General features: G+C 40.2%; 1 protein-coding gene across 5 annotated transcripts in view; it reads left to right on the top strand.

The window, feature by feature from the left end:
• Positions 1 to 21,792, top strand: part of USH2A (usherin) — a 418,893-nt gene that overhangs the window by 303,521 nt on the left and 93,580 nt on the right. For all 5 annotated transcript variants that reach the window (XM_083433263.1, XM_083433262.1, XM_083433261.1 and 2 more), the window contains exons 49-54: positions 4,500 to 4,668; positions 8,341 to 8,562; positions 16,910 to 17,133; positions 18,932 to 19,142; positions 19,233 to 19,430; positions 21,009 to 21,163. In XM_083433263.1, coding sequence (XP_083289389.1) covers positions 4,500 to 4,668; positions 8,341 to 8,562; positions 16,910 to 17,133; positions 18,932 to 19,142; positions 19,233 to 19,430; positions 21,009 to 21,163 — 1,179 coding nt within the window. The remainder of the gene's footprint in view (positions 1 to 4,499; positions 4,669 to 8,340; positions 8,563 to 16,909; positions 17,134 to 18,931; positions 19,143 to 19,232; positions 19,431 to 21,008; positions 21,164 to 21,792) is intronic.

Raw genomic sequence — 21,792 nt, 5'->3', positions numbered from 1 at the left:
GACAAAAAGAGGTCCCAAATGTGAAGTCGGGGTTCTGAATTTTAATGCATCCAAATGAGTAAGATTTGAATCTTACCCATTTGGATTCTTTAAAATTCAGAATTTGGACAATAGGGTCATTTCCAGCTCTGGTTTCCCTGCCATTTCAGGGAAAACTCCCCCCTTCCATTTCTGTCAATCTGTGATAAAGGAATCAGGGGAATATGTGAGTTGCTTTGTTTTACCGATTGACCGCATAAAAAGCTCAGCTTCATAAACTGTGTAAATTTCTGTAATTTTCTTTATCTTCCACTCAGTTTGATTGTTAGCATTTTCACCTGTTTAAAAGTAATTACAGAAGGAAATGTGAAAGTCATAGTATCATTGCCCTGTATGCTCAGAAGAACTCAATGGGGCTAATCACGTGAATAATGTTAGTGCCTAAAGGAATAACGGTACTGAACCATAGCAAGCCTGTGTATGCACTAGTTAATAGGTTTCCACTAATACAGAGAAGTCGCTGTTGCACCATCAATCTGCCAAAGTATAGATAAAGATTTTCTTGCTGCCATACATTTCAATTAAACTTACGAGCTGATGGCTGTATGTGAGGCCGAGCCACAGAAGGCTTGTACTTAAGAATCTGATCTCACCTGGGCTTAGATAGACTGACGGTTGAATTATAGATATAGACATTTAAGGGAGGGGGGTGTGGAATAAAAAAAGAAAAGGATTCATCTTTGCCATTAGAAAGTTAATCCTCACCTTCAAAATGCACATTTTCATTCAGTGATGCATTGGAGCATTATTCAGCTGCCACCAGACTGGGGCATGTGGCTTTGGCGTTCTGATGCTTTGAACTAGGCTTGGAAATGGACTGCCTAACTTGCTTCACAAATTTCTGTTCCCTTCCTAGCGGCAGCACTGAATTAAGGGCCAGCCCCATTTGTCGATTTCAGCTTGTACATTTAAGAGCACGAGGCCATAAGGCAAGCCTGCTAGATAAGGCCAATGGCCTATCTAGTCCAGCATCCTGTTCTTCCAGTGGCAAGCTTTACCACTTAACTTTTAAAGAGCAGGAGGTATCTGTTACCTGATGGCAGGCTTGTACAAGGCTTGCACAGACCTGTTACTTCCTCTTGCATAGAGCTCTGCTTTTAGAAATTACCAAGAAAACTCATGGGGGAAAATCCTTTTTAACAATATTTTTTCCCCATGTGTAGCTTAAAAAGGAGCTGCATGCCCAGCTAACAAAGCATAGCAGAGATTAGACGTGTCAAATGGCACATTACTGCAACCAACTAGTGATAAAATATGCAGGGTTAAGGGGCCTGTCTGAACTATAAATTAGTTTAACTATCATTACTTCCTCATTCCCACAGAGTTTTCATTTTGAGGGGAATCTGGGGATGCTTAGCATATATATATATATATATATATATATATATATATATATATTACATATATTCTCATAATATTTAAAAAAATATTACTCCACGGTCAGGAAGTCATTGCAAAACCTTTTTAATTCACTTTGTTGTTGTAGTTGTGTTCAGTGTAGTGTTTGTAGAATGGTGGTGGGTTTATTTATAGCAGGGGTAGGGAACCTTGCAGAATGCTCTCCTCAGGAAGGGCCGCCTTGTGCTTTGGTTACATCTTTATGCGTCAGGCAAAAATATTCTTCTCCCTGGCCTTTGGCTAATTAAATAATCTATGGCCTTTTAAAATGGGGAGTGGGAGGGGGAATTGCTTTCACTTGTTACTATGTTATGTATTTTTGTGTTTTTATATTGTAAATTGTCCCGGATGAAGAGGTCTACAGATATGTAATAAACAAATAACAGTTCTAATAGCTACAGACCCACTTGCAGTGATCCCCACCCTCCAAGGAGCAAATACCTAGACAGAGATAGGTGTAATAAACAGCACAAGATGTTCTGGGTATTTTAAAATTGGCCACAAATTTTATTGATTACAATTGCAAGTAGGGTTTGGGTGTGTGTCCATTCTCAGCCTTCAGATGGAGGGCTGATGCTTGAGCAGGGTCATGCCTGGGATTATTCGACTTCCTCAAGATGCAGTTCTCCCTAGGTGGCCCCCTGAGGCTGCTGCTGGAAACTCTAGAGCCCCTGTGTCCCACACTTGGCTCTGGGCAGACTTCCATCAATACCCCTCTAATGCGGTACCCTGAGATTGCACCTGTATGGGTTAGGAGTCATGCAGCACTTTGCCCCAACCCAATCTTAGACGAAGGATTCCACCCAATGCCTTATCTGCCAAAAGTTGTGGCTATTGCTATGAGGAAGGCAAAAATTCCAAACGGAGCCAATCTGTTTGCAGGCGAATTCCTTCCTGGCTCCGAATGTGACAACCATTAATAAATTACAGCAAGCTCAGTTAGGCGGTGTGAAGGAAGGGAAAGGGGGTTAGCATACAAACAACCACAACATAACAGTGTGGGAGGGAGAGCTGCTCTTTGGCCCATTGCCGTCCCAGCTTATATATTTCTGGGTGGCAGACCAGAGTGAAAAATACTCCACATCCAAGCTCCACCCCCTTTGGCCTACCACACGGGCCACTTCAGATTTAGTGGCTAGTGGGCTTTCCTGCCCTCCCTTGGCCAAGTGGGAATTCCCAGTGGCTGACCCATGCAGGGGTTGTTTGTTCCACAAAGGTGAGGGCCTGCTGCGATGGGCCACAGCCTCTGCCCACTCCAATACTGGGTAAGCAGTCATTGCTTGCAATCAAGAGTGAGAATTAGAGCGGCACTGAACTTGACTGAAACAAGTTTGGCTGAATTTCTGACAGGAAATAATTTCACCCCCTACCTCCCACCCCCCAAAGCCGCTGAACATTTTGTGACCTTTTGGGATGTTTTTGGAGGGAACAGAGTGCTGCAGCCTTACAGTTGGTTTTTCACTCTCTTTGTGGGTTAACGAAAACAAGACTTACTCCCATCACTAGTACTTGCCACAGTAAGTGCCCCCTTTCCAAGCATTGCCTTGAAATGCTTCACATGCCAGACATCAGGCCTCATTTCTGGAGGCACCCTTTGTTTAAAAAATAAAAAAATCAGCTGAACTTTTCTTTTCACACTGCATGTTTATCTGGAATCCTTTTGATGAGGTAGAACTTGATATTTAAAAGTTGTCAGCAAGTGTGCAAAACTATGATGGACAATTTTATATCTATTTGGGAGAGATTTTGTTCCACATGAAAATGAAAGTAAAATTATGTGAGTGGTTTTATTTGACCACTAATAAACATAAAAGATCAATAAGGTATCCTTTATGTACCTGTGCTACACTAGAAAACACCTTTTTGATCTAGCAGTAATAACTGTTCCTTGTAAAATGAAATGAATGTAAGTTCTGAGATTGCATTTTACAATGACTCAACTTACTGTTCGGTATGTGTCATGTGTACGCCATGCTAGCCTGCTTTCACAGGTTCAAGCATACAAATAATTATTTGATTGTTCAAGCATATAATTCATCCCAACAATAGCCAGAAAGAGGTCTTCAGTTAAGTCCTATTCAGAAATCATTTCCATGCGAATGCTACTTCAAGGAGAAAGTGTGTGTGTGTGTTTGTGTGTGTGTACATACACACATATATTATGATCAGTGTATTTGAAGAATCATAGTAGTAAAGAAGTGATCATATGCCACAAAGGAAAAAATAAATTTAAGAAACAACACAGGTGCTTGCATTGGGAAACCCTGATTTGTATAATTATAGCTTTCTAATTCATACACGTCCTATCCGAAATCCAGAAATGAGAACTACATTCTAATCACGATAACATCTCAGCATCAAAAATCTTAAACTTTCCTGAAGAAACATCTATATTAATGAAGAAATCATTACTGTAAAATATGCTTGAAGGCCAACAATTGTAGCACTAATCAATGCAGGTTGTATGGTGGTCATATGTCCAACTCTGCATATGATAGCTCTTTCTTTTAAGAGTTGTCCTTCCCAAGTCCAGTTTAATGGTAAAAAGTATAGGGAGGGAGGGCAGAGGTCTTGAAGCTGCCCATCAAAAATTAGAGGCATGGCAGAAGGCTGAGCAGGCACTTATCTCACCTACATTATGGTGAGATAATTTGCATTTCTTTTTTGTCTGTATACTATATTTGCACTAGCGCCTCTTTCCAGTAACTCCTGCAGCCAAGCTGGTGCCAAACGTATTGCTCTGCTTTCCTTTGGACCACATCAAGGAGGTCGAGGGGGATGGAGTTGTCTGGACAGTCCAGGACCTCCATACATACTGCCCAGGCTTCTGCCCCAGGAAGGTCACTTCGCTGTTGTCAACACAGTGTTTGACTTCACCCTTGGATGTCCATTCCATTGTATCTCAAGACAGACAAAGATCAACAACAAGAGGGCACGGCATGACTTTCAGCCATTATATCTTCTTTAGATTTATACATACTTTCCCCTTCTGATTGTTTTCTGCAGGAAATATATTTTTAACACATCGTGTCTCTGTCCTTGTTGTTTTTAAATACTTTAAGGTGTGTTGCAATGGGATTCTGCACAACAATACACCAGGTTTCCGGTGCTGTGAAGACAAATACATCCCAGTTATGCATAATACATCAGGTATTTGCTGTGGCGGCCAGGTGCATGCTGTGCAACCGGAGCATCAGTGTTGTGGTGGCTATTACACAAGAGTACTAGCAGGTAAGGGGGGAAATAATGCAAGAATTTGACAAAACACATCTGCACAGTTGTCTTTCAGAAGAATGAATTTGTATTTGTGCGTAAATTTTAGAAGAATAATATTTCACAGGATAGGAAATGGAATAGTGCTGTGATTTCTGCCCAATATTGGAAAAGCATTCTATGCTCATAATGACACTGTTGAATGGATGAATACGTAAAGTATCTACACACTTGTGTGTTAGGCATTCGTTATCTAAATAGCTTTACAACGGCTGAATATGTGAACAGGATGAGAATTGACAGCTTGGTGTTGGTTGAGGAACTATCAGTTCAAATCTCCACTGAGCCATGATGTTCACTCAGAGAACTTGGGCCAGTCACCCTCACTCCATCTAATTCTACTGGGGAGCAGGTGAGTTGAAAGTTAGTTGCAGCACATTTTGGATCACCACGACATACTAAACTAGTTATCTTTTTATTGCGTGTATATACCATCCCATAACAAGCTCACTACACGGCTTACCACAAAATAGAATGGCTTCCAAATGTGACTTTTCTCCACACAGTGCAATTTGACACTGCAGAAAATGGGTTAGCTCCGTCTTATCTGCCCATGTAGACATATACCCAATTCCTAATTAAAAGCTGTATATATTTAAGGGGGTGGGGGTGGAATCAAGACCCAGTATTACATTCCTTATTGTATATTGTCAGAATCACTAAGTACTCTGGAAAATGGGGTGCTGTATAGTATGAAATCTGTTCCATGATACATTTTTTTTTTCCAAATTTAAGCTTGCCAAGAAAGAAACATCTTTTTTTTTCCCTTTGAGCAACCCTCTTAATATTATTTGCAATTAGGTTTTTGACACATTTTAAAATAGGGCGAGTATGGTAGCCCAAAGAGAGATTTCTACCGGATGTTTAATGCACAAAACTCTTTGCAGACAACTGTGAGGTCAGCAGCTAAATTGACTGCATTACCCATGGGTTGGCAAACACTCCCTGTGCTCAGAAGTGCTTTGAATTTCAGCCAAGCTATGCAGCACATCCTAAATTCCAGTGCCTTCAGAAGTCATTCATATATCACAATATTAGAATGCCTCCCATGATGTCATCCAAAAGGGGGAAAAATGCTGTCCCAATAAAGGAGAGTCTTTTGGTGGTCTCATTAATCTCAATGTACTAAAATACGAAGATCATTGTCTGTGACCTCTAGACCCATCCGGTGGTCTCTGTTAACTCGCTTAATGCTGTTTACATAAGGACAGAAAAGTACAGTGATGCAAACCATCTTGTCTCTAAAAGAAGCTCAAATTCAATTGGCAATTGTTAAGTTTCAAGCGGTGAATATTTTTAAACTGTTTGCCAGCAGTGTTGGTTTTTTTTTAAGATGTGGTTTCTGCTTTCTTCTTCCCCCTTGTTTCTTAAGTGCAGCAACAAGAACAATATTGGTCACTTTCCTCCTCTCTCTCTTTTTATAATTATGCTAATAACCCCAAGCGAAATGTTAATGTGGGTCATTTTTTGATAAGGATAACAATTAACTGGTAAGACTGCATGGTAGTTTCAGAGAGAAAACATTTTCAAGCTTGGCTTGGAATGGATCCCATTTTGCGAGGTTAATGAGAAGGTTACTGATCCTTTGTGTCTTATGTCTAATGGTCCTTTTATAAAATAAAAATATATAAAAAATCTGTATTATTTCCAATTGATGTAACTTACATACCACGTTGAAGGCCTTACTCTGTTCAGTCATGAAATTAGATTCTGAGGAGAGCAGAGAAATGTGGTTAAGTATCTAAACTGATTATATCTCTTACACTCCAAAGGTTTGCTCATGTCTTTTTTGGTTTATTATTGACTTTATTTGATAAAGATATTTATACAGGGCACTCTTGGCATGCTTGCCTTCCAGATGTTGTTTGGCCACTTTTAATAATGTGAGAGATGAACTTAAGTCCTTTGCTACAAGCATGAAGCTTAGAACTCAGGAAAGGAGTGGTAGTGTTATCTTTGAGGAAATAGAAGATAAGGATATGAATCCCAAAGCAAAGATGGGAAGGGGTGAATTTCCAAACTATAATAAAGTAAATAATGCTAGCACTCATCACACTTCTCTCTCTCCCTGGGGTTTTGTGGAGAAAGTGAACAATGTTCTTTCCTGAATGTCATCTGAGAACATCGTAGCTAGCTTCCAGCAAGGTGACTTATGCCTCAGATTGCATGCACACACTAGTGGTTTTGGACAGTTCCCTTTTCAAAACTCCCCTAATAGAACTCCAAGTGGCATATTAAACTTGAAGAAGATTCAAATATAATGGAGAGTACTTCTGAAGAGGAAACTTAAGTGAAAGATAGCTGTTTCACATGTGGACTACAGCATGCATGACTTTGGATGTGTGTACAATTGTATTTTTCTGGAAATGACTACCTAAAGAATTTTCGAAGACAGGAGTGCCTGGCATGCTCTGGTCCATGGGGTCACAAAGAGTCAGACAGGACTAAATGACTAAACAACAACAAAGAATTTTCAGAAATGGAGAAATAGAGCAGTTATAATTAGGCGCCCTGTGCAGTATTATAGCAATGATTCATTTCAACACTAGTAGTATCACTAGCTTGTACATGCCCAATCTAGTACAACTTGGAAACCTACTTTGAGGGGCTTTAATCTATGGTAGAATTAACACCATTTGAAAACCATAGTAATATCAAATAAAAAGGATTTTACTTTTTAAATGCTGTATAGTTTTTAACACTTGATTGGAAGCCGCCCAGAGTGGCTGGGGAAACTCAGCCAGATGGGTGGGGTATAAATAATAAATTATTATTATTATTATTAAAAAGTTTACAAAATCCCAGAAATCCAGGGTCTCCCCTAGCTATAGTATCTGAGGTTCTTCAACATGGGAGATATTGCAAAAATGCTCTCAGGCAAAATGTGGCACATGGTTCACATAGCAACTGTGAAGTTATATATACGGGCACAGATGGAGGGCACAAGGAGAAGGGGACGACAGAAGACGAGATGGTTAGACAGTGTTTGCGAAGCTACAAACATGAGTCTGACCAAACTGTGGGTGGCAGTGGAAGACAGGAGTGCCTGGCGTGCTCTGGTCCATGGGGTCACGAAGAGTCGGACACGACTGAACGACTAAACAACAACATATACGGGCACAGCCCATCTCTTTTGACAGAAAAGCCTTCCTCTATCAGCCACACCAATCCCTTTTCCTTTTCTCCTAGCCCTTTTTTCTCTCATCTTTGTTAACTTGTCCACCAGCCCTGTCCTTTTCCTTCACAGTTAACCTACTTGTGATACTCAGACTGCAAACCTGTTGGGCAAGAATGATATTATAGGTGTTTCCTTCTAATGTTTTACACTTTTAGCTAAAAGCTTAACATGCAAGGACATTTTCACCCTTCACTGAAATAGTCTAATGTGCAGATAACTGTATTTGCACCCATCCATTCTTTGCCTTTTTTGTCCTTCCTTTCCTTTGTTATCTGCTACCCTGTCAAATGTTAGATTGAAAGCTTAAGAATCCCTTTGCTTATGCTAAACCATACCATTCTATGTACATTGATGCTGATGCGCAAATAATATTAATCTACTACTGCTACTGCCAACATCAACAAATAATGGAATTGATTATGTAGATTTCCATACTATGTTTAAATCTACAGGAGAAGTATGCTGCCCAGATGAAGAACAAAATTGGGCCTCTGTTGGGATTGGGGATTCCTGCTGCCGGGGAATTCCTTATTCCACATCAGGGAACCAGATATGTTGCGGTGGATCTCTCCATGATGGCTTCAGTCAGCAGTGTTGTGGGGGACAAATAGTAAGCAAAGACCTGATCTGTTGTGGTGATGAAGAAAAGGGGGTAATCCATCTACCTACTGCAGGTACTTTCTTCAATTGTTGCAGAAATATACTCTGTTCTCTTTTTTTTAACTATTAAAAACTTAAGAAAGGTTAGGCGTTCCAAAATGATTGCAGTAGTACCTTGGGTCAAGTACTTAATTCATTCCGGAGGTCCGTTCTTAACCTGAAACTGTTCTTAACCTGAAGCACCACTTTAGTTAATGGGGCCTCCTGCTGCCGCCGCGCCGCCGGAGCACGATTTCTGTTCTTATTCTGAAGCAAAGTTCTTAACCTGAAGCACTATTTCTGGGTTATCAGAGTCTGTAAGCTGAGGTGTATGTAACCTGAAGCGTATGTAACCCGAGGTACCACTGTATTCCATCTAACAGAAGAAAAGAGACCTGGATACTGAACTGCTTTTAGAAGACACTTTGTGCTCTGCCCCTGTGGAACTAAATTGTTCAAAAGAGGTTGGCGAGAATAATGGGCAACATTAAAAACAAGACAGAAGTGTGCTTTTAAGTTACTGCTTTCTGCTTCTAGCTTGAGGCCTGCCTCAGTGTAAAGGACTCCATAGGCACCACACGTGTAGCAAAATCCGTTTCAGCTGCCTTTCACTGAGTTAGACAATTGCTCATTTTAGGGCAGCCTCCCCCAACTTGGTGCCCTCCAGATGTTTCAGGCACCGGCCAAAATAGTCAGTTTTCAGGGATGGTGGGAGTTGTAGCCCAAAACATCTGAAAAGTACCAGGTTGGGGTTGCTTGACCTAGGTCAATGCTATGTACTCCAACTGGGGCAGCACATTTCTTCACTTTTCTTCACTTATGTATTTCTGGCGTTTCACTGAAAGCAAACGGAGAGGAACAAGATTGCACCCACTTGCTACACTTCTACCTTCCATTTATTCCCACTGATGGAGATTATTAAGGATGTTGGGATTTGAACCTGCTTTATCACTAAGCCTCTCTCTGTGCGTTTATTATTGTATTTCCTAGTAACATTTTTCTTTCCCAACCTGTAAATGTGGTAGGTTAGGTTAGTAAAAGATAAAGAGACTGGCCCAAAATCACCCAGTGAGTTTCATGGCTGAATAATACAGTCTGGGTGTGGACCCACTGCTCCCCTATATACATTCAGTGTGATAATCTGCACTCAAATTCTGAATTAAAATAGTGCAGTTATGTCCTACGTGAAGCAAATGCTTGATATATACGTAATAGCATAATAGCCTTGTTTTCACAGGGCCAAGCAGATACGAGTGTGGGATCTGTGACGTGCAACAACACTCACCACACCTGTGATTTCCAGCAAGTGGTATGCAGAAGCATACTGTAGCCTTTGACCATAGAGGCAGAACTTGTCCATCATGGATAGCAGCCATTTATAGCCTTATCTTTCCCAGTTTGCATCTGTATTGGAATTGTTTTTAGATGTTTTCACATTAATGTGTTTGCTGCTCTGGGCTCCTTTGGGAGAAAGGGCAGGATATAAATTTAATAAATAAATAAATAGCTAAAAAAATTAGATGAGAGCCCATTAACCAGCCAGCCAACCTCTCTAGAGAATTAGAGCCCACCACACTTTAGATTGGTTACCCTCAATACATGATCACAGAAGCCAGACTTTTATATGCATAAAGATGGAAAAATTCATCATTACCTTCCATGGAGGAATGGTTGTCAAAATTATTGGACTTAGCTGAGATGTGTTTAATCAGAAAAAAAACACCATTGTGGATATTTACTAAACATATTATAGACTTTTTGCGTGAAAAAGGAAAAGGAACTTATGATATGGTTTGAGGATTGAAGAAAATATAGTTATATAATTTGTTTATAGAAAGCTGAATTGTTGCGTGTTATCTTGGAGTGTATGCTTTGAACAATTTTCTATATATAGCTGACGGATAAAGAATTGAAAGTTCTCTTTTTGATTTGTGTATTTATTTTGATTAATTTTTAATCTTTGATTTCAAAAGGTATTGGATATTTGATATTAACCTTTGTATTCTTTTTCAAACTTCAGTAAAATCTGTTTAAAAAAGAAGATCTGGTTACCCTACATAAGACTTGGCTCTAACTACCTGCACAGACAATCTTGTAGCTGTCCAAGGTCCTGTTTCTGTGTGTTCACTGCTTGATGGAATGCTACCAGCTTTCCCTGTGAGCTTTAAGCTGCCATGGAACTGGATATCTAGCCTACTTTACAGGGCTGCCACAAGGATAAAAGAAGCTGGCAGCTGTGTAACAAATAAATGACAATTAAATAAAAGTAGTTGTCTCCCCTACATTCCCTTCCCTTATAAATTAATGACTGATCAACATTGTTGTGATCAGTGCCTACCCCACCCGCATTTGAAACCTCAGCTCCGAGCAATGCAGGAATAACACATTATCCTCATGTTTCTCCTGAACCAAGTCCCTTTCTATAGCAGCACATTGTGTGGCTGCCACAAGAAAGGGCTGGCTCGTAAAGCATCTCTTTATGTACTTTATTACTTAAACTCTTTTTATTTGCCTGCAGGAGCCCTTTAACAAAATCACATTGAATTGACTTTCTCACACCAAATCAAATCTCCCTGGTCCCAGTTCAGTTGTCTTTGTCAATATGTATTTTATAAATGGAGTGAATTAACAGATGCTGTTGGAAGAGAACTGCTGGGGTAGCATTTATGTTTTTACTACTCTCTCTGGGCAGATGAGTTGTGTAGGAGTGTAATACAGGTACCTTGGGATGAAAGTCGTGTTCTTCATTTCATTGTGTATATAGATAGATATATGTGTTCTTAAACTGCTTTTCTCAAATTCATGCATTTGTAGATGGAAAAGGTTTAAAAATGTTTTCCTTTTTTAGCTTGTTCAGGCTTTGCATATTGTGCATTAACTTTTCAACATGAATTTGCTTTTTAAAGGCACAGTAGTGGCTTTTTAGCATGTACAGGTAGACTAAAAGCAATAAACCTTTTAATCAGAGATTCGCTAAGTTGCATGCTTATCTGTTTTAGAAAATGTCAACTCTGCCTTTTGGCCCCCAAGATTTCTACCCCAGCATGCCTTTCTATATATATATATATATATATATATATATATATATATATAAAATAATAATTTTTATTAGAAATTTAATAATTACAGAAAAAAAGAGAAAGTAAAAAAGACAACAAAAAACATTAAAAAATTTAACAATCAATACATCAAAAGTAAAAAGAAAAACAGAGAAAAACAGTGCATTAAAGCAACAAAAAGAACAGAAAAATTTAAAAAAATATATTTAAAAACACATCCAATGTTTCCATATCCTTACTTTTCATTTACTTGTTTCATTGACCTCCTCACACCTCCCTTTTTTGTATTCTAGTTCATAGCTATTTCAGCAAATCCTTTCCATCTTTCTCAAATTTTTTGTTCTATAATTAATCTTAACACAATCTAACTTTAAATTTTCCACTTTGGCCCATTGCATGCTTATCTATTTTAGAAAATGTCAACTCTGCCTTTTGGCCCCCGAGATTTCTACCCCAGCATGCCTTTCTAAAGCAAAAACACACAACAATTACATTTGAAACAGTAAAACAAATAAAAACAGCAATCAACATCAGTGATCAAAGCAGTACCAAGAGAGGGACATAAAACAACTGTTTAAAAAATGCTGTGCCACAGCATGTGTGGCCAAAGTCTTTGCTACCAATCTAAAACTCAAAAGGGGAGAGTGTCAACCAAACCTCTTTCAGGATGGAGTTCCATAATCTGGGTGCTGAGGAGACCCACCCTTGTGGCTCTACAAACCATACCTCTGAAGGTGGCAGAACATGGAAAAGTTAGTTGAAGCGCACAGGAAGGTTCATTCAGAAAGAAGCAATCCTTCAGATAACCTCATCCTAAACCACTTAGGGCTTTATAAGTAATAATAATTTGCACCCTGAATTGTTTCCAGAAACAAATCAAAATTCAATGCAAATGAAAAATCCTCTCTCTTTAATATGTATATCTACTGAGTACAAACATCTTCTGTCTCAAATTTATTTATTTTTGAAATATTTTTACTCAGCTTTTTAGGACAAGGAAGGTGGTTCACATTAAAAATGTATGTGATTGAACAAATGTAATAAAAACAGCATCAGATTGTCATAAAACAAATGACTCTTCTCACACATAGTATTAACTGTGTATTTAATATGACCCTCTGAATATGCAAAGTCTAACTGAAGACCTGGGTTTGGAAAGCAGGTTGGGCCGGTATAATTCATTGTGAGCTATTCTGCTTCTTTGAGACACAAAGAAAAGCTTTGTTCCCATGTATAATTGGAAATGTATGATTTCCTATTTTGTACCTTTGTTTTCTTTTATTTCCTCCAGTGTTAGAAACAGATATGAAAGCTAGGAGCTAAATGGCACCTTAAACCTAGGTTTATGGGTGCAACAACAGAACGTCTAGGCACAATTTTTTAATAACTAGAATACAAAGCTGAGAATGAATGAACTGCAGCTACAATATTATGTTCATTTTTCACGTGGTCTAGTCCTACACCTCCCCCCCCCCCAAATATTCTTAAGAGGATCTCTTCCCCAGTCTTCAGAGAGTAGCTAGAAGTGGTCCTCCTTTCCTTCCACCCTGTAGTTTTAATCTGAAATCTTAGGCGCAGTACTGCACCCAGAACTCAGAAACTGCTCGCGCTAAAGAAATTCCCTGTCACAAAATGTGCCTAGAACAATGGGAGTTTCGAACACTGATTTCCTCTGTTTCTAGCGCAGAGGCTTCTACCACAGACAGAGACGTCTACTGGTTTCTTTTGGTGGTTATATTACTGCATATTGTTCAGAATTCTCTCAAGGAATTAACATCCATGCATGGTTGTGTTTGTTTAGAGTCCATCCAAAATGTTCCCATGTTTACTGGAAGCCATAACAACAAGAAGCAATGTCATTGTTATTTTTTACTCTCTCCTTTCCTAAGTAACACCCTTTATAATGTCAAAATAAAACATTCAGTTACAGTGACCAGCCATAATATTCTGGTTGACGGAAATAGTTCAAGTAGTCATTCGCAATGAAGACTGATTCTCTGATTTGGTTATGAAACACTAAGCCTACAACCCTAAACATACTTTCCTGTAAGTAAGCCATATTGAACACAGTGAGACTTAAAGGTAAAGGGACCCCTGACCGTTAGGTCCAGTCGTGGCCAACTCTGGGGTTGTGGCCCTCATCTCGCTTTCTTGGCCGAGAGAGCCGGCGTACAGCTTCCGGGTCATGTGGCCAGCATGACTAAGCTGCTTCTGGCGAACCAGAGCAGCACACGGAAACACCGTTTACCTTCCCACCAGAGTGGTACCTATTTATCTACTTGCACTTTGATGTGCTTTCGAACTTCTAGGTTGGCAGGAGCAGGGACTGAGCAACGGGAGCTCACCCTGTCATGGGGATTCGAACTGTCGACCTTCTGATCGGCAAGTCCTAGGCTCTGTGGTTTAACCCACAGTGCCGCCCGCGTTCCCACAGTGAGACTTACTTCTGAGTAAATGTGAAGAGAGTGCTGTTGGCCTCATGCAGCACAACCTTGTGCAAGCTTACTTGCAAGGAAAGCCTACAGCATTCAATGTAAGTGTGCCACCTTAATCTTTATTTTCTTCTTCAAAGTTCAATCATGTTGCTGTTTTGCTGGGTTAGTACTACAGTACATGGACCTTTCTGAGAATTTTTACAGGGATATTAAATAATTCTTGGCAGGTAAAGGAGTGTCTTAATGTGGTTTGTGTGTTTCTTTCCCTTCTGCTTATTTTAGCATTGCATATGCCTCCAGAAAATGCTTCTATTTTCTAATTTTTGGCAAATTCATATTTATTTGTTTGTTTGTGTGTGTGTGTGTCTATATACGCACAATTTGTTGGAAGGCAATTCTCCCTCTTTAAGCAGTTGATTGAGGTGATGTATTTGAAAGGTAAATCAATCCATCAATAATATATGGGCCTATTTTCCCTTCCCTTCCCACCTACTGCCCCACTGTAGGCATGTTTTAAACTGTACATTCTCAGTGTCAAGGTTCAAAAGTCAAGTGCTACATGTGATAAATTAGGCTGAGGTCAAAGGCTATACAGTGAGGTTTCAGAGGAATGTCTATTTCTGAATTTGCAGCTCATTCATGCTGAAGTGATGCACTATGGGAATTACTACCAAACTCTGCTCGGCAACATCTGCTCTCCCTAAGTGAGTTAGTGCACGTCAGACATCTTTATGTCAGAATATTGCAGTGATGGATGCAGTCTTCAGAAAATGCTGCATAAAAATCTGGTGTGCCGTTCTGGCCATTAAGTGAAATTACTATTTAAATTAATGGCGCTGTCACAGTTTATCTGTGCAAAGAATGAACGCTGATTAGGGTATTAAGTAATTAGCAATTTATCACGCTGGAACAAGGTTGATAATAATTAAAGAAGTAATGGTTTACCAAAGAAACTAGAAAGGGAGTCACTTCTTGTTATGTGAGTGAAATCTTGGCTGAAAAATTTAATTCAGTGAAACAAAGATGAGACTCTTGGTGAAAGAATGTGTCTTTCTTTTTCTCCCCTAGAATAAAAGTGGTTAATCATCAACATTTTACTTTGCTTGCCAATAGTGGCTCTGAGCTAAAACATTTGCATTTGCTTTAAAAAAAACAACAACCACACACACACACACACCACTATTCAAAACAATATGTGATGCAACCACAATCTTGGCTGGGGGACAGGAAGGTAACATTATACTTCAACTCATTATCACATGGTTAGGCCTAGCCTCTGAACATATGAGACTCAATGATTGCTGCAAACAGACACTGCTGTGTCCTGTGGCATGTGCTAGGGTGGGTGGAATGTATGCTGCATCCAATAATATTGTTCGGACTCTGCTGCTGTGTTGGTCTTGATAACCCATCGGGGGGTGTGATATTATCCTACTACACAAAGCCGTTGGATCCACAGAACTGTATCGTAAGGCAGAGGCTGAAAAGGGAGGATAAGTCTGGAACAATTCACTTACACAACACCCTGCTGTCACCATTGTCAGCGCAATACCGAGTGCTTCATGTTTAATATTAAACTTTCATAATAGAATCCAACTGACGGGCAGAATAGGAGGATGGATTTGGTCCTCTCATAAATAAATCATCTCTGCCTAGCACTGCATGTTTGTAAGATTGAACAGTTCTACTTTAAAAATTTGACCCAGACATGAAACCATTTACTATCCTACAGACCCCCAGTTATTTGAACGTAACTAGCCCTATGAGCAAAAATTCTTCAGTTATTCGCATTGAGCTAAATTATACCCTGTGCTATAGCCCCAGCTAGGGTGGTCCTTGCAGTATAATTATCTTAAGAGAAGCCTCTCTATGAAATGTATGCTCATCCAGTTTGCTGTTCAGAGGTTACTAAACATGCACTAACATTCCAGGATTTATTTCTTGATAGTATCCTGCTTCATCTTATGGAATATGATTACACAGCTGCCCCAGGGAAGCCAGATGGTATCACTCCAAGAAGTCTCTGCTGTAGTAGAGACACAGACAGCACCCTGGCACAAACTTCATTCAGACCCCTGACTCCTGTCTACTTTGGAGAGGGACAGACAGATGGGGTGGGGGGTGGGGTATCCCACAGGTACCATTCTTTTTCTAGCAAGGCTTTGGGAACTGGAAGCTGCGTATTCCGATTAAAATTATTTTGCCATCTAGTCCAGTATTATCTACGTGCTCCAATGGGCAGCGACTCTCCAGTCTCAGACAGACAGAGCTGCTTCCTATCACCTGCTACCTGATTCTTTTGAACCTGAGATTAAACTTCTGCATGTGCTCTGCAGTTGACCTAGGACCCCTTTCCCATCAGATGCTCTTGACCTCTAAATCTTTGCTGTCCTCCTATCACCAGCTTCTCTCCTCTCTTATTTCTCTTTCTTTCTCACCATCAGATTGTTTATTAACGTGGAAGCAGGTTCACAGCAATTTGTCACAATTCACTCATTTCTAGAACAAAACCTATTTTCTTGTTTTTTCGACAGGAGTGAAGAAACTGGTTTAGGGGCCAGTCGTCACTACATTTTGTTTTGAAATGTCAAACGTTCACACCATGTGGCATAAGTAGTTGTGCACTGCAGATGTTAACAGCTTCTTTCTGTAGTGTATCTGCAAGCAGAGGCCCACGTCTTTCCTTATCACTGGAATTAGCTTCTGAACAAAGGCTTTACCAGTTTAGTCATCTTAAATTCAAAATTAAGTACCACTTTAGTTACCTTTTCCCTTGTATCAGTAGCTGCCTCATTCAGACATTTTTATGTTGTATTTTATAGCATTCTCTGTACTTTCCCCCACTTTCTCCCCTTTTCGCATTCATATATAATGTTTTATTGTTGCAGGAATGTTCTGTTGTGGACATGAATATGTGAATATGTCAAGTACCATATGCTGCTCAGCTTCCAGTGGTGAGTCTAAAGCCCACATTAAAGAGAATGACCAAGTGCCATTAAAATGCTGTGAGGCTGAACTTATTCCAAAGAGCGAGGAATGTTGTAATGGACTTGGATATAATCCTTTGAAATATGTTTGCTCTGACAGGATTTCAGCTGGAATGATGATGAAGGTAATTGATAGAAAACCTCTTGGTGGTTCTGATTTGACAATGGAAAGAGAAATACATTGTTCATAACTATTTTTGTAAAATAGGAATATAAAAACTCCTGTGTGCATTATTCATTTTCACATTACATCCATATTAATACCGAATGAGTTTGCCATGATTGATGTTATTGCAGTGAATTCTAAAGGAATTAATAATGATTAGCTGCTTCTTGTGATGTGTTGCTCAGCACTTCAGATTAGTCCAAGGGCTGAAAGTTAGTATTCCAACTGGGCTGGGTTGTGTGTGTGTGTAACTACCTTCAGTTGTGTTGCCAGTTCTTAATTCCTGCTGGCCCTACTTTGTATAGTCTTAAACTCTGGTGCATCGTAGACTACTATCCTATTTTTGCAGATCCCTAATTTTATTTTATGTGATGGCTGCTACATAGGAGGCCACTGAGAAGGCTTCCAAATTAAAGCTCAGTTTCATTTGCTGCAGTCCAATGGTAGTCCAAAAGTTCCCAGGTTCAGTCCTTGACTTTGCCAGGTAGAGCTGCCTGCCAGTCATTGTAGACAATGCTGAACTAGATGGCCAATGGTCTGAGTCTGTACAAGGAAGCTTCCTGTGTTCATTAGTGAACTCCTTCCCAAAACTACTGTTCCAAGAGTTATTTGGCAGAGACAGGAACAAGTTGGCATTAAGTTGATGCAGCTGGATGTGTGGAATGAACAAGAAGGGTCAAGCACTGGTAGGTGCTGAGTAGACACTATAGTTATGGGTATGCTCTGTGTTATGAGATGAAACACTGCGATTCAGTATTGATTCAATTATTTCAGTAGTTCTCTGTTTTTGTCTCAGTCTTCGAGACAAGCTAAAAATGCCCCATTGACTACAATTTAAGAATCATAGCCCTGCATGACTGGGAAAATGGGAGAGGGGCTCCACACAGACTTATATGTTAGAACTGTGCAACAGGATTGCTGTATTTTGGGTGCCTTGCTTTCCACACAACAGCAGAATATCATGTGCTAATTCTTTTGGGTTAAAAAAAACAATTTTGAACAAGATCTGTGGATCAGTATCATTTTAGGAAAATGCATGTGCTTCCCTTGTATTCTCACTGGTCACAATGTGAAGGAGGAATCTTCAGTTCTAAAAAAAATAAGGATTCAGATTGTGATGGATGCACATGGGGGGTGAGTGTGGACTACAGTGATCTAGAAACCAGAATAGTAATTTATTTATGTTTTATCAATACTTTTATACCCCTGAATAATAACATTCCCTTGGCAATTTGCAAAAGAATACCGTAATTAAAATGTAAATACAAAAACCATAGGGTTGGATTCAGACTTCATTTATACTGCTAGAGGAGGTAAGGTGACTTTTGCCACTTTCCTCTCTCCCCTTGCATCTCCCTCTGCCACCTGCTCCAGAACAATTAGAGAGATGCTGCCTGGGGCTGCAAGGTAAGTGGGGTGGGGATGGGGGGGATAATTGTGAAAATATGACACTCCCGCACTAGCAGGATTTCTCCACTGGGATGTAAGGAGTATTTCCATGTGTGGAAGACAAACTGTGGAAGCAACCCATTCTAACTAATAGCCACAATATCATAAAAGCTGTGGAAAACATGCGGCAAAATTTAAATTACTAAAAAGCCTGGGAACATAAAATAAGGCCCTTGCTTGACTCTGAAAGGCTGCATGAGAATTAGTATCGTGGGGTGCCTTTGAATGTGTGTAAGAGAAAGCAAGGTGTATGTGTTGGATTAGATCATTTTTACATGGACTAAAAAGCTTGGGAACTGGTTTTGTAGGTAAAAGAAGAATGCAAAGCTAGCACTCTGTGCCCTATATCCATGGAAGCAACAGCATACTGTGGGCGATGTGACTTCGACAAACATGCTCACATATGTGCTTGGATAAAGAGTTACTGGGATAATACAGAGAAGAACGGAGATGGAGGCATATGCCCAACTTTGGAGGAGACGGTCTACACTGGAGGTCCAACTCAATATTCATTCACAGGTAAACCATGTCTCATCTACTTTGTTGGCAACATTTGCATGTAAATGTCCAAGTTGATTGTCGTCTTTTGACAATGTTTTCTCTTTATAGATCTGAAACTAGAACCTCATGTCACATATGAGTACAGGGTGGCCACATGGAACAAATACGGAAGAGGGTTAAGTGAAATTGGCAGAGCTACTACTAAACAAGATGTGCCTGAAGGTGTAAGTCCACCCCAGTGGACCAAAGTAGATAACCGTGAAGACATAATATTTCTAAGCTGGAAAGAACCTCGACAACCAAATGGTATTCTGATAAAAACTATTGTATGATCTGATGCAGAGTTGAACATAGAAAGCTGCCCATATACCAATTTAGACCATTGGTCCACCAGCTTAGCATTGCCTTCACCTATGGGTAGTGGCTCTCCAGACTTTCGAACAGGGGTCTCTCCCAGCCCTACCTGGAGATGCCTGAGTTTGAACATGAGACCTTCTGTATGCAAGGCAGATGCTCTGTCACTGATCCACACCTTTCCCTCAGTGCTTTTGTGCCCAATGGGCTTGCTATAGAATAATACATACTTTGCTTAAGTTCATCACCCATGTATTTGTCATGATTCCAGAGAGATTAAACCTGCATTTCATATATGTCTTCCATTAGTAGCCAGACAGCCCTCAGCAGAGAAGTGTCAGGTTGATATGGTAAAGATTTATCACACATAACTTCTGCAGGACACTCCAATAATGCTTTACACACTTATTGTCATGACTTGCAGATTGATAATTTAAAGTGAATAGTTTGTACAATAGGGTTGACATATTTCAAAAAAGTTGTTGAGCTCCCCCCGCCCCCCAATGCATTTTAAAAAACCTGAGGTTTTGAGCTATTTTTAAAGGAAATTTGCCAAAAACTGCACTTCTGACATGGGCTGCCAGCGCTTCCCGCCCAAATGCTGTTTGCAAGTACCAAATACCAAACTTATGGCAACCCTGCAGCAACTAATGATACTGTTCAATATCGCCATGTGCTACATCAGAAAAAGTATGTTTGAACCCACATGATTTGATGCAAGAGGCATTTTTAGATTTGGTCTGCTTTCAGACTTGCTCACAGGAAACCTCTCTTTTGAATGCCCCATGTTCAAATTGACAAGGCTTTCACACAAGCCTCATTCAATTCAATGTTAAATGGTGATTTAGTGTTATATGAGTGATATATTACAATGTAATTAAGTATTTTGTCCCGACTTCACACTTTGGCTCATCCCTTGCTTATTGAAACAAACCATCTTCATAAACCATGGTTTGAAGCCGGCTTGTTTCAGTAAACTGTACTCAAGACCAACCACAGTATGTCCAGGTTTGGCTGTAGCTCTGAACTGCAGCAAAATCGTTCCTTCTCCTTACAGCCATACTGAAGGAAGAAAAGGATGGAAGGAGTGCATGACCCCATCTTGTTCATGTAACACTAAGCCAGGCTTCCTCAACCTTGGCCCTCCAGATGTTTTTGGCCTACAACTCCCATGATCCCTAGCTAGCAGGACCAGTGGTCAGGGATGTTGGGAATTGTAGTCTCAGAACATCTGGAGGGCTGAGGTTGAGGAAGCCTGCTCTAAGCCATAGTTTCATGTTATGTTTGAACAAGGCTAGGTTGTCCTTAATTTCACCTAAAGTCACAAAGACTTTCTAGTTGGATTTGTACCTGTTTTGACTTTCCTTCTCTCCCTCACACCCTGCCCACAATTTAGTACTATTCCTGATTGCAAGCTGCTGCCAGGCACGACTCTTTCCTTATAATATTTTGTGAAAATAGTTTGTCACATGAATTCCTGGTATATATTTAATCCAAAAACATTATTTCCCTCTCTCCCCTTATGACAAGGTATCATCATTCATTACATTATTCTCCGAAATGGGATTGAGCGTTTCAGAGGAAAGGAACTGAGTTTCACAGACACTGGTGGTATTCAACCATATCAGGAATATTCATATCAACTGCGTGCATGCACTGTTGCTGGTTGTGCGGACAGTAGCAAGGTGGGTTAATTCTTCACTGGAGGGTGAGAGCAGCTGTGGGGAGATACTACAACAATATATTTGGACAAGGAAGCTTCAGCATTGGTTATCCAGAAAGGCCCTTCCAGATATGATTCACTTGTTATTTTTTCTGCTGTACATATTCTCTTCATTGTCAATGTTTCTAAGCTTCTTCTCATTCCCTTTGGGTCAATCTGTTCCTTCAGCTGGAAGCACCAGCCAGGAGACCTTTGCTGCCCCTCCCTTCCACCACACGATAGTACACAGTCTGTAGCAGCCAGCAGAGAGTGCCTAACACCTCTCTTACCAGCTGATGTATGAGTGGCCCTCTGCCAGCCAGGAAAGGAAGTAATCTATTGGAAGCTGAGGAAGGGCCAGCAACTCTTTCTAATGGCACCCCAGCAAGTGGCAAGGGGAGCAGTGGCATCAAAGTTTATGCCAATGTTTACTGGCGATAAAAAAGCCCGAAGAAATGAGGCTGTTAAAATGCAGAGACACTGACGAACCATATGGAAGGGTGTTATCAAGAGTTCCATGGCAAGACAGCCTGCTCTCCAGATTTTCCTCTTGCCTGGCGCTATGCACTGAAGGCAAAACGTTGTGAATCTGCTTTGATAAATTGTACACCT

This window comes from Podarcis tiliguerta, assembly GCF_965153285.1.
Source record: "Podarcis tiliguerta genome assembly, chromosome: 3".
Classification (NCBI taxonomy): Eukaryota; Metazoa; Chordata; class Lepidosauria; order Squamata; family Lacertidae; genus Podarcis; species Podarcis tiliguerta.
The sequence above is the reverse complement of the archived record's forward strand: the minus strand, read 5'-3'. Positions and strand labels throughout refer to the sequence as shown.